Source organism: Microtus pennsylvanicus, chromosome 1, assembly GCF_037038515.1.
Source record: "Microtus pennsylvanicus isolate mMicPen1 chromosome 1, mMicPen1.hap1, whole genome shotgun sequence".
In the NCBI taxonomy this organism is placed as follows: domain Eukaryota; kingdom Metazoa; phylum Chordata; class Mammalia; order Rodentia; family Cricetidae; genus Microtus; species Microtus pennsylvanicus.
Window position 1 is genome coordinate 100877006 of NC_134579.1, and position 13872 is coordinate 100890877.

The 13872-nt window shown below is 44.7% G+C and overlaps 1 protein-coding gene across 6 annotated transcripts in view; it reads left to right on the top strand.

Annotated features, from left to right (window-relative positions):
- Cux1 (cut like homeobox 1) overlaps positions 1-13872 on the top strand; it is a 324514-nt gene that overhangs the window by 81997 nt on the left and 228645 nt on the right. For all 6 annotated transcript variants that reach the window (XM_075976432.1, XM_075976450.1, XM_075976441.1 and 3 more), the window contains exon 2: positions 4276-4386. In XM_075976432.1, the coding sequence (XP_075832547.1) occupies positions 4276-4386 (111 nt within the window). The remainder of the gene's footprint in view (positions 1-4275; positions 4387-13872) is intronic.

The following is a 13872-nucleotide window of genomic DNA, read 5'->3' on the forward strand; positions in this document are numbered from 1 at the left end:
GATAACCATACTGTCCCACATAGCATTTTTGGGTCCATGTAAAATGTTTCTGTTTGTTTGTTTTCTGTTTTTTAAAAACCACCACAAAAAAATATCATTCATTGGTGGCCATGCCAAATAACGCTGTTCACAGGCAGTTAAGTTGGTTCCAGCTTTTCCCTTTTTTGCATCTTAATGCCTTTCAGATGTGGGGACTCTCTGAGCTCCTGTTTCCATGTGACCTGTGACTCATGAGCTGATGATTCTGTGTTTTGGTCCCACATCTCCCCCTTCTCTCAACACATTAGATTTTCTTATTAGTACGTCATTGTATTTGACACTTTGAGAATAGACAGGCTCGGTGGATAATAAAACGGTATTGGTCATGTGTTTTGTAGCCGTCTATTCCCTTCTTGTTGTCTCTGGAGCTTGAGAATGCAGTCTTCTCCTTCAAAAGGGTTTGGTGGTGGCTGGGGAGATGGCTCAGTCAGTCAAATTTCTGATACTAGGTATGAGGACCTGAATTTGGAACCCCAGCACCCATGTTAGAAGCTGGCTATGATCCTGTATATCCACAGTCTTAGCTCTGGGGAGTAGATGCAAATGAATGGATCCCTGGAGCTGATTAATTACCCAGCCTCACTGAATCTGTGAGCTTCTGATTCAGTGAGGGACCCTGTCCCAAAAAATGAGGTGAGAGTGATAAAGGAAAGTTTCTGTCTTCCATCTCTGGCCTCCATATGCGAACACAGATAAGGACCCCTCCCCCAAGATTTGGTGGTGTTTTACTCTTTTTTGTAAGCAATCAGTTAAAGACTTAGAGCCTTAACAATGTGACTAGTCCTACTGGAGCAGTGGAAGTTCCACACATAGGTGGAAGACTTAATCTACTCACCATGTCAGTCTGTTTCTGTCGTGGCAGGTGGCAGCACAGTATTAAATTTGGGGACTCTTGTGGTCTCCAAATGTGGTCTCTGTCATGGCTCCTCATGTCGGTTCACATATATCAACGAGGTTGGCATTAAGGATTGAGGTGGATCCCCATAGAGTCCCTGACTGCCAGCAGCAACTGGCCCCAGGTGGGCTTTACAATGTGATGTCAGAGGTGGGTTCCTGGTCACCAGCCACCTAGTCTACTCAAGCTGTCAGCCTGGGGAAAGACCTCAGAATCAGAGGGTCTGACCAATGTCCTTTATTTTCTTTGTGGGGTGTGTGTGTGTGTGTGTGTGTGTGTGTGTGTGTGTGTGTGTAGGTAGGTAGGTGCCTCACTTTCACCCCACTGCCCCTCTCTGTGCACATGTCTGTGGATGCCAGAACACCTCTGCTATCACCCCTCAGGTGCCATTCATCTTTTTTTTTCTTTTTCTTTTTTTAACAGGGTTTCTCATGACAGTGGGAGTTGTTTGTAGGCTAGATGACCAGTAAGCCCTAGGGATATCCTTTCTTCCTTTCTAACAGTGGCCTTACATGTAGCTTTTTATCTGCATGTTGAGATCTAACTCAGCTGCTTGTGCTTTTGAGTCAGTAAGCAATGCTTTCTTCATTACCTTATTTATTTATTTTTGGTACTGGGGGTTTGAGCCCAGGCCTACATTCATGTTAGGTAAGAACTTTACACTGAGCCATATCCACTGGCCCTTTGTTTAGTTTTTCAAGCCACAGACTTAGGAAGACCAGGCTAGTCTCAAACTTGATATGAAGTTGAAGATGACTTTGAATTTCTAATCTTATGCCTCTACCTCCTGAGTGCTGGGATTACATACACTGCCATGCCCAGCAACCTCGTGTTCTAATTTTATCCCCCAAAATGTACTTACTAACTGGAAAGGCTGGAACCCCACAAGTTCCCTTTAACATCCAACACCCCATTGACTTGAAGAAGACAAAAGATGTCACTTGTTCTGAGTCTTGGGGACCCAGGCTTCTTCACTACAGGCAGTTGGATCCCTGTTAAAAAAGACAGCCAGCACTGGTTTTCAGTTTCTCCAAGGTTTGTGTGTGTGTGTCTGGAAGGAAACATCAACTTCTCCCGTTCCTGTCATATTTCAATATTGGCTTTTTTCCGCCCTTCTCCAAGTCTCCCGTTATAACTTCTTCTGCTGCTTAAATATAGCCGTCTTAAGTCCTCCTTCTTGCCAGATTGTTTATATTTTTGCAAGCCTTCTGCGTTATCTGTGGCTGCTTGCTTGCCTCTCTTTCCATCCCACTTCCCCACATTGGTGGCGGTTGCTCTTTTTCCCCTGCCTCCTCTTCTCTGGGATGACTTTCAAATGTGGTCTATCAAAACGCCCAGTGTTTCCCTCTTTTCTGCAGTAGCTTTGACATCTGTTCTTGAATGCTAGCCCACAGTATTCCTTTGGATTTGCTCACCCAGGATTTGTGTGAATGCCAGAAATACTAAAGGGAGTGTGGCATGAGGGCCTCTCCCCACCTCACAGTTCCCCTCTCCACATTTAAACTGTCTTAAGATTTCTAAGTTGACAGCATGCTGGTTGGTTGTTCCAGCTCTCTGTCATCTTGTCTGGCCATGAGCCACACCATCATGGTACCAGGGAAGTGTCACCCAGGATGGCTTTCTGGCCTAGTGGGTTGTTTCCACTAAAAAGGAAGCAGGGGGCTGAGAATGCTATTCAGTCTATAAAGTGCCTAGTATGTAGGAAACCCTAGGTTTCTTCCCAGCACCACATAGTGTGTGGCACATGCATGTGACTCTAGCACTCCAAAGGAGGAGGCAGGAGGATCAGAAATTAAAGGTCATTCTCAGCACATGCATGTGACTCTAGCACTCCAAAGGAGGAGGCAGGAGGATCAGAAATTAAAGGTCATTCTCAGCAGGGGTACCTACCCCTTACCCCACTTCACATTCCCATGGAAAGTTCTATAAGGCAAATTGACTTTTACCTCCCATCCTAGCTACTCAGGTGGTAGCTAGGAGCACTTTGAGTGATGGGCAACCTGCTATATATTGCCCACCAGTTCTCTTACATGCACCCCTCCATGTTCTTATGCCAGTGCTTCTAGCTCTAGGGAACTGCACTGCACAATTCCTTTTAAGACTTGTAGAATTTCTGAGGGGGATTAGGAATATGGCTTAATTGGTAGGGTGCTTGCCCAGTATACATAAAGTCCTGGGTTCTGCCCCAGCACTGCATAATACATGTCTATAATTCCAACAATTGGGAGAAAGACAAACACTGTAGGATCAGGAATTCCAGGGCCTCCTCAGCTTTATAATGATTCTGAGGCCAACCGGGGTACATGAGGACCCCCCCCCCCCCCAAGTCATGAATTGTCTCAGGAGATGGGATCTTGGTGGCCTTCTTGGCCTTTTAGCTCTCCCAGGAACAGAGTGGGACCTGCTGTGGATGAGGAACCACTTGTAACAGTTACTGAATGCCACACAGAATGTTCTGCTCTGTGTATTCAGTTACTGAATTTACTCGACTTAGCATATGAGACAGCAGGCCATTCAGTGGGCAGCCACATGGCCTGTATACCTGCTGTGAGCCTGGAGCTCCATCCTGGGCCCCATCTGCCATGGGCTGTTCTGGGCAGCTCCTTATGACAGATTCTCCCAGTCTTAGGGCTGGGACACGGGCTTTCTGACACTATGTACGACTGATTGCTGTTCAGAGCAAAGTCCTCAGACTTGGCCAGTGTTCTGGTAACCTACCTTGGGGGTCCTCAAACTCCAAGGCCTGTGGGATGCCTGGTGAACAGTGCCCCTGAAAAGCTTACAGGGCAATGGGGATAATTATTCCTGGAATTTGCTTTTTAAAAATTCCTTTCTCAAACTAATAGGTTAATGGATCCAACTGGGATGCCTGGCTTAGAATAAGTTTTCAAGCAGTATTTGTTGAGTGGAACTAAACCAACTGTTGTTCCCTGAAGTTTCAGGTCCATACTGTAGAAGGCTGGCCAGAATAGTAGAATCTATTTGGGGCAAACACTGTTAGGCAGGGGGACGAGAACTCAGGAGAATGGCCTGGAGAGATGGTGGGGGCATTGACTCAACTAAGGTTTAGGAGGGAAACTGTTCCTATGGTTGTTACCATAGGAAGGAATCCTTTGTGCAGCATGCTGAACAAATTTGGTTCTCTCCAGTTACTGTCTGGGACTGGTGTTGAGTGAGTATGTTATGCTTATGGTCCTTAACATTGTCCTTGAGCCTACTTCCTGCCCATGAATTCATTCCCAGGAGTTTCTCCTTGTTATTCAGCACCAGCATCCACTTGATCCCTCCTGGTAGAAACTGCAAATTATAATCTTGCTTTTCCTTTCTCAATCTCCCCACAGAGAGAACTTGATGCCACCGCAACAGTATTGGCAAACAGGCAAGATGAGAGTGAGCAGTCCAGAAAACGGCTCATTGAGCAGAGCCGAGAATTCAAGAAGAACACTCCAGAGGTGAGCTGGGACTGAGTCGCAGTCTTCAGAAGGGGTCTCATGACCCCTGGGATAATTTAGAATACTTATTGAGACATTTCTTAGTTCTTCAGAAAAAAATACATGGCAGGATGCCTGCTTTTTCCACTTGCCTCCAACTCTACCCTGGCAGAGTGTATGCCTCACCCATGGGATGTGGCAGTGGACAAGTTGTTGATACCAAGTATAGGCATTATATAGGCTGGACACATGAGCATTGTCAGGCCCACTTGCTGTTTTAGCCTCTGGTATGTCAGGATGGTGTTAACTGAAGTCTTTCCAGGACCATTGTGGGACAGTGAGCTTCATGCTGATTTCCATGATGCTAGGCAAGTAGTGTGTTCAAAGACGGCATTGCACCAATATTGCTGGTAAAAACCTCATTTCTTCTGCTATAAACTTTGATGTTTCTTGACACAGGTTGTAAGGGTGGTATGCATGACTCTTTCTAGAGTCTGAGCTTCTATGAATGTATTAGTGACTTTTTCACTTTCATGACAAAGGCAACTTAAGAAAAAAAGGGTTTACTTGGACTTACAATATGAGAGTACAGTCCACTCTGGTAGAGAAGCCTTGACCACAGGAGCTTGGGGTATCTGGTCCATTGTATCTGGTGCTCAGCTTGTGAAGGGCTACTTGTATACCTGGCACCTCCTACCTATGGTGTGTTTATATAACTTAAAAGTCCAGTCGTATGCCACATACTTGCCTTCCAGCTATTGAAGAAAGCTGAGGCAGTAGGATCTTCAGTTGTAGGACTTTCTGGGGTAAAGACCAAGTTCAAGGCCAGTCCAAGGAACTTAGTGAGACCCTGTCTTAAAATAGTTAGTAAAAATAGGGCTGGGGGCATGTGGTTCAACAAATAGAGTGCTTGCCTAGTGTCCCCCAGTGAAGGGACTGGGGGCATTACTTAGGAATAAAATGCTTGCCTAATATGCTCAGTCTCATCTAATATAAAATAAAATCAAATAAAACAAACCGTTATTAGCTTAGAAAGTAGAATACTTTATAGGTGCAGTGGATCTTTGCTTCATAAAGGGAACTGAAAAAAAAAAGAAAAAAGAAACCTAATTTAATAGTTATTAGTTTAAAATATTCCCCGAGGTGGTTTGTGCTGACAGTTAATCATTTTGCAGATATTTATGGAATGCCGTCCATGTGCCAGACAGTGGGTCCTGGGGAGGAACTCCTATCCCTCTTCTTCAAAGTTATTTTTTTTTTATCTCTTCCACCAGGCAGTAGACCATGGCCATGTGGCAAGCTGAGTGCTGGGATCCCATAACTGGCATCTTCTGCCGAGAGAAGTCTTTCCTTGCACCATACACATACCCATGTGACAGCATTCTCTGTAGGAGCCACAGATGGCTCAGTAACCTTCCATGAAGATGAACACTTCTGCTTTTTTGAGCCTTGTTAGAGCCACGTCTTTCTTAATCTCTCTCAATCCTGATCACTTTTGTTGGTTGCTTTATTTGTGTGATTGTTTGTTTTTGTTTTCCCCTGTGCTTTGGATGAAACATGGCCTCACACATTCTTAGAGAAGCCATGCCATTGACTGTCTTGTAACTCAGGCCTTGCTTCAGGTCTTTGATGATTGAAATCTATTTCAAAGACTAGATTAGTGTCTTCAATGCCTGGCGTGCTTCTAGGAGGAGCCTGGGCATTCTGATTATTTTGTTCAGCTTTGCACCACATCAGCCATTTTCAATGGGACAACTAAGAAAAAGGAGAGCCATATTCCTGAGTGGAAGCACTGTCACCCATCCTAAAACTGTCTCGGTGCTTGTCTCGACCAAGCAACTTTTGTACTGAAAGCTGGGCTCTTCAGGCCACTCCTTGATTGTCTTTTCTCACTCCAATGTGTTTTCCTCTAGCTTAATAAATAAGAAGGGAAGAAAGTGCGTTCGTGTGCGCACGTGTGTGCATGCGCGTGTGTGTGTGTGTGTGTGTGTGTGTGTGTGTGTGTGTGTGTTCATTCCTCCCTGTGTGAGTATAGAATATAGAGGTGTACCCTTCCCATGGCCTCATGGCATGAGTGTGGACAACCTTAAGTATTGGTGGTCCTCACCTTCTGCTTTCTTTGAGACTGGTATTTTGTTTTATGCTGTCTACAAGAGGGTAGCTGTCCTGTAAGTGTCCAGGCATTTTGTTTCTTTGCTTCTCATATCACATAGATTCACTGGGATTACAGATGTGTGCAGCCATATCCAGCTTTATGTGGCTCCTAGGGATCTCCCATTCTGCCAGTGCATCATTTTTATCTTGGTATTTCTTGTTCACTGGAGCATGCTTCCAAAGGTGCCTCATTTCATGGTGTTGTTTACAAATGGCCTTCCCTGGCTCCTTTCTTCTGGAGAAGAGTTCATCCTGAGCTCTGACCACTGGGGGTCCCTTATCCATCTTTACTGCCCCCCTGCAGTGCAGGAGCTCTGATGTCTGATTTGGCATGCCCATTTTGTGAAGGAATATTCTCTGTGCCTAATATAACATAGCAGTTGTTAATTGGCTTTTATTTCCAGGGATCAGAATCTTAATTCTAGGCCTGAACTCTTTTCTGATTCATAGACATTCATTCCCACTCCCTCTTCCCTTCCCTCCCTCTATTCCTCCAGTCCATAAGTTCTCATGCAGCCCAGGCTGAGTTACAACTTACTTTGTAGCCAAGGCTGGTAATGCATTTTCTGGACCTCCTGCCTCCATCTCTCTCTGAGCGCTAGGATTACCTACATCTAGTTGGTTTATGAAGTCTGGAAATGGAGATAGGGGGATGAGAGTACATGGCAAGGCAAGCACCCTATCAACCAAACTATATCCCTGCCTTTTAGTCTTTTATAGGGTCTTATGTAGCCCAGTTGGTCTTGAACACAGTATGTAATCAATACTTTCCTTGAACTCCTGATTTTCAGTTTCCACCTCTTGACTTCTAGGATTGCAGGTGTACACTTCCATACCTGATAGATGTTTACATTCTTAAACAGTTTCAAAATGCTAGGCTTGGGACAGGTCTCTTCTAGGATTGCATCATGTTAGAAGGAGACTAGATTTGTCGATGATTTCTGTGCTTCAGGTTGGATGTGGGAAAAGACCTCTGCTTTTTGTCTGTTGGGAGGAAGAGTTTTCAAGGATGAAGTGATAGCCCTACATCTTTGCTTTTCAACCTTTTGTGGAGTTGTGGAATTAGAACAGGAAGTGGAGTCAGAAGAAAGACGAAACTGGGACTCGGACTTTTGTCTGTAATCCCTGAGCTATGGTGGCTGAGATAGGAGGCTTGTTGTGAGTTTAAGGCCAGCCTGGGGTAAAGTAAGACCCCTGTGTTAGGCAAATAAGAAGGAAAGGTAGAGGATAGTAATACTTAACTGTGGCTGGGACCCAAGTGCATTTAGTCACTGTTCCACTGCCTTTTATAGCCATGCAGGAGTGACTCAGCCTGGAAAAAGAGAGTCACTTAAAATAAAGTAGCCACTCCAGTGGGGCACATCTTGGTCATATGCAGCCAGCTGGCTGGAGCCTTGAGGGGCACCTTGGCTCTGGAAGAGGTATAGTGCTCATGTAAAGGTGATCTTATAATCACCAGGTGCGGTTCAGGATGGCCACACATGACGCTGAACTTTCAAGTAGTATATTGATATTGTTGGAGGGAGAGGGGAAGAGAGAGAGAGAGAGAGAGAGACCTTTGTGTGTGTGTGTGTGTGTGTGTGTGTGTGTGTGTGTGTGTGGCCTATTGGCCACTCAGCACTTCTCTTGCTTTCATTTTATTGCCAGACCTAGAAGGCTGCTGTGACTGACAGGTTTTATACCCAGCCCTCACCCTCAAAGACAAAGTTTCTCTATGTAGTCCTGGCTGTCCTGGAACTAACTCTGTAGACCAGGCTGGCCTTGATTTCAGAAATCAGCCTGCCTCTGCTGGGATTAAGGGTGTATGCCATCACTTTTCACTTTTGTTTCAGCTCGCCTTTAAGCCCAAAACCTCCACATTCAATCTAGCAAACACACAGCTGGATTTTCTGTTTCACACTGAACACATTCAGTCAACTGCACTGGAAACCCATGGACATCCCTGATGCCATAGACTGTGACTTTTAGGGGAGAAGGTAGGCCAGTTAATGTTTTGCCAGACATGGACCTCTCAGCAATGACATTAGTGCTTAGAGGTACTCTAAACTAGTCACATGCTAGGGACATGAGCAACCCTGTCACAAGCAAAAACCCATTGTGGGGATTTGGGGACCTGCTCATACCACTCTAGTGAGTCTATGGCTCCTTCCATTTCTGATTCCCTAATGCTGGGATTACAAATGCACCTGGAGTTTTGCATGTTTGCTTAGGATTCAAACTTCAATCCTCATGCTTACATAGCAAGCACTTTACTGACTTAACTCTTCTGAAGTCTGCTTCTTATTTTGAGATAGGGTTTCACTGAGTTACCCAGAGTGGTCTGTTATTATTATTTTAGATAATTTTTCTTTTTGTGGAGCCGTGGGAAATCTGCAGGCAACCTTTTTAATTCCTTGTTTTTTCCTCCTCCAAAGCTCTCCAGGTAAAGACACTATGCACATTTTTGATTCATTGTCAAGAGGTCACTCTAGTATCTGGCAGAATTATAAAGCTTGAATAATCAACCTGGGCGTTTAATCATTCTAGAATCATCTACCATCAAGTTACAATACAATAAGATTTTAACTAGAAAAAGCTTAAAAATTAAATGGGACCTTTTAATTGTTACCAGTTAAGCACATTTAGCCAATACAAAAACTCAAGTAGTTTTCTTAGTTATAAGGAGACCCCAGGGGAAAAATTTCTCCAAGGATCTGGTGCAGCTCAAGCCACAGTATTCTTCCTTGTTTCAGAAAGAGTCTGTGAGAGGTTTGGGAGGGCACAAAGCAGTCCTGAAGAACAGAGGGATCCAGGGGTTCTGAGTAAGCATGCTTGAGCCCTACTAGTCCAGTCTTCCCTGCCCACACACAGTGGTCTCTGTTGCAGGGGCTTTCATCTGCAGAACTATCCTTTGCCTTTTTCAATTCTTTCCAATTTTCTTGAAAGATAAATGCCTGCTCTCAGACTAGGTGTTGCAGATGTCCAGGTTTTTGACCCTGAGCAAAGTTCCTCACTGTTCCAAATTTTGTGTCCCTTTCCTATAATCTGACTGATACAGGTTGAGCAGCTCTCACCCAGCATATGTTGGGTATAAGTGTTTTGGATTTGGAAGTTTTTTTTCTTCTTCTTTAGATTTGTGAATATTTCCGTAGACCTTCATCAATTGCCCACCCCTAACCTAAAATCCATAGATCTCCAAAACTTACAGTGTTTGGAGCATGTCAGAGGATTTAAGGCTTCAGATGTTTGGATTAGGAGTGCTCTGCCTCTGACACTCATTTGCTGGCGGGTAAAGTGATTTAGTGTGTAAAACATGTAGTAAGTGCTCACCAAATACTTTAAGTCCCTTGCGCCCTCTAAAAATAGTTCTGAATTCTTTCTGGAGCTGGAAGGTATAGAGAAGGCTCCAGCTACCAACAGGAGCAGGCAGATAATGGCCACTAAACAAATGGCGCACAAAGTAGCTTCAGGTGGTATATACACTGAAACAGAGCCTGGCCTGGTAGCTTGGGTCTCTCATCCCAGTCACTGCAGATGTTGAGGCAAGAGAATTAGGACTTCCAAACTAGCCTGGGCAATTGGTGAGAATGTGTTTTAGGAATAAACTGGCTGGGGATATTAATTAGTGGTAAAGCACCTGCCTAGTTAAACAAAAACACAGGATAATTCAGTAGTGTGGGTGGATAAGGACCTTGGAAGAACTGAGATTTTTTTTTTTAATCTAAGAATGAAAGTCGTCCCCCCCCCCCCCCTTTTTGTTACCATCTTTAAGTCCAAACACATAAACCCACAGCCAGCAATAGAAATTCTGAAGCCACTGTTGGTGAATTTGGGTGGGTTGTTTGTCAGTGGGGTCCTTCAACTTTAAACGCCTATTGTGTTAAACAGAAAGACATTAGATCCCATCTTTCAAAAGATCAGGGCTTCTACTGAATGTAGATTTTAGATATTGGAAGAATTCTTAAGTAACCCATGAAGAGTTAATCTCTCAGTGTCTCTGTTATGCCTGCTTTCAAGCAACAGGGCCACCCATGGTCCTACCACCATATACTCTTTATGTGAACAACAGATGAGGGCCCCAGCTCTCACTGAAGAGCCCTTAGAACCGGCAGCCGCTTCCTTCCTGAGCTGTGTGTCACTTCCTCCATGTGTCTGGCATTTCTAGTGGGCTATTTTAAGCATCATGGACAAATTATCCAAGCATTTAACAGCTGTGAAAAGGAAAGGATTGTAAAGAGATTTACGTGGACTAGAGTTTTGATGGTGACCTCTGTGAGCCTCTGTGTTCTTATGGAGAAATGGGACTGATGGTCCCAGATGCTCGGTTGATAACACGTCAAGAATAATATGGCAAAGTAATTGAAGCTGTGTGCTTGTGTTGGATATTACTTTGAGGGAAGAGATTGAGTTCAGGGGTAGATTCTGCTTTATCTTATTTATTTTGAGTACTAGGGATGAAATCTAGGGCTTCCTGAATGCCAGGCAAACATTCTTCCACTAACTCCCAGCTCTTCACGAGAGGATTCTAGGCAACCATCATACTCATGAGCCACACCCCCATCTCCTTGCTGGGGAATTCTAAGCAAGTGTTCTACCTTCTTTTAAATTTTCATTCTGAGGCAAGGTCTTGCAATATTGTTTAGGCTGGCCTTGAACCTGCAATCCCCTTGCCTTAGCATTCCAAGAGTGTAGGTCTGTTGTCACTTATAGATGTGTGGGGTGGTAGGATATGTTTGGATTACTGTTATTGGCCAGTATTGGTTTTTGATCTTAACTCACAAACCTGAGCTGCATAAAAATTGACCCTATGAGGGACAGTCCAGGCCCAATTGACATGACTAATTCATGGCCTGGTGAATTAGTAGCCATGGTCTAGTTGTTGTTCCTAAAGGAGTCTTTAGATGGAAATCAGAACTCTTGGGGCTTCATTCTAGCTCTGCTGCTTCTAGCTTGGTTTGCAGCCTGATCAAGCCCCATCACCTTTCACTTGAAAGATTTTAAATGGTGAATTTATCTGTAATTTTACCTCTGCCAACAAACTGCTCAGAGCATACGGAGAACACACTAGCTTCTGCTGCCTTTTTCTCTCTGCAGGTTCCTTTCATCCTTGTCTGTCTTTCTCCATAACATTCATGGTAAGCTCTCTTTGGGTTTTTCCTTTTTCTGGAATCTTGTATGCATTTGAAGATCTTTGCAGAGACCCTGTTATGTGTGAGAACCATGAGTTCACCAGGAATTTATTACCTTCTTGTTCCTGGTAGCTTGAGGGATATGACAGGAACAGCTTATAATAGTAGTTGACATTTATTGAGGGCTATCTGTTTATGTAGCTCTTTTTTAAATGACAGAGGCTTATGTAGCTCACACTGTCCCCAGACTCATTATGTAGCCAAGGATGATCTTGAATTCCCAACCTGCCTCCATCTACAAGTGCTGAGATTATAGGTATACACTATTCTGCCTGTCTCCATCCACTGCCTCTGCAGTAAGTGCAGTGTTTTATTCAAGCAGAGAAAAATTGAGACCCAGAAAAGACATTAACTTGCTTTGTGTGTCCTACTTAAATCAACAAAGCTGGTGGGAGACACACATCTAGGCAAGCCTTCTGTAGGTCTGTGCCAGTGCAGATCCCCGGGGGGTGCTTCCACAGTCTTGCAGCCCACAGCCATCTTCCGGGTGCACAGAGCCAGCTGCCTTGTGGGATGGATCTCCAGAGCCGCCTCCTACTGCTGAAGCTGCCTGGACCAACGCCACCACCTTTCCCTGCCTGCTTCTTAGTACATAAGCGTTCCTGTGCACTTAGAGGAGAGTTGGAACTGATTCTTATGGCCTTATCTGCCCATCCTTTTGCCACTCCCCTCCTCTCCAACTTCATATTTGAGAAGTCCCCGAGTTAGCCCATCAGGCCCTTTGGTTCATGCTTCTTTTTCTGCTGCTGCTGCTGCTGCTGCTGCTGCTGGTGGTGGTGGTGGTGGTGGTGGTGGTGGTGGTGGTGGTGGTGGTGGTGGGTGTGTCGGGGGTTGAGACAGGGTTTCTTTGTGTGGCCTTGGCTATTCTGGAACTAGCTCTGTATACTAGACTGGCCTCAAACTTATAGAGATTTGCCTGCTTCTTTTTCCTGAGTGCTAGGATTAAGGTATACACCACCACTACCCATATCAGGCTCTTTGGAACCCTCCTATAATCTTGTGCTGACCGCATGAGGGATGCTGTAAAGAGGGTCTACTAGCACTAAGTGTGCTTAGATAGGGCGTCTTTCTTGGTAGCTCAGCTACTGCAAGGAGATTGAGCTTTGGGGCAGATAAGTTCTTCCTTTACTAGCTTCCGTGTTACACTATGGAACATTGCATTTCTAAGATACAGGGTGCATTTCTGCTCCGAAAGCCTTTTCATCTAACAGTATCTTGCTGTTTTTCTCCATTACCTGAGTTGTGCTCATTAGATGAGTGTGGGCTGAAACTTTGTGTACTCATATTTTCTTCTGTCTCTTGACTGGCAAACTATCTTCTGCTGTGAGTGCCTGTTCACAGTTTCTTCTTCTGTCTTTCCTGCTGACATCTTTTGCTTACATTCCCTATTGGACCATTTGCTGACTTGTCATGCCCCGATGTTTCCAGTCTGAATTCTCTGGAGAGTTTGCCTTAGGGACCTCTCCCAGACCAAGGTGTGTATTGTCCCCTTGCCTACTGTACTGTCTGTCATGTGGAACTGAATTGTTTTCGGGCAAGTGGGGATTCCCACCCCACTCTGACTACCGTTTTCTTTTCTACATAATTTTTTTTCTCTATTCCAAATCTTCCTATGTTCGTTCATTTGTTTTTGAGATAATATCTTACTAAGCTAAGGCTGGCCTTGAGCTTACTTTGTAGGCAAGAATACTTCTTCTTCTTCTTCTTCTTCCATATCCTGAGTGTTGGGATTATAGGCATACATTGCCACTGGGTTTCTGTGGTTCAGGGCATGGAACCTAGGGCTTGCTTAGGTAAGCACCCTACCGTCTGAGCTATAGCACAGCTGTTCTGGATCTTATTTTGGAACGCTGCTCTGTGCAGATGTCACCAGGACACATCCTGGGTTCCTTCTATAGTGCAGGCTTTTGCTTTCTGCCCCAGTCCTGGGCATTCTCCTGTGGTTGGTGGTAGGTATGGCCTCAGTTTCCCTTTTTCTCTTAGAGCTCCTTGTCTCTCCGCAACCAGTGACTAACTATTAAGTCTACCTGACCCCAGGGAGCTGTCTCTGACTTCTTTGTCCTTTATCAACTACCACATTCCTCATCAGTGCTCCTGGATTGTCCCATCCACGTACTGTTTTGATGCTTCCAATGTTTTTCATGTCATTGGTGAGTCTGATATTCTATAGACATCCTGTGCTCTT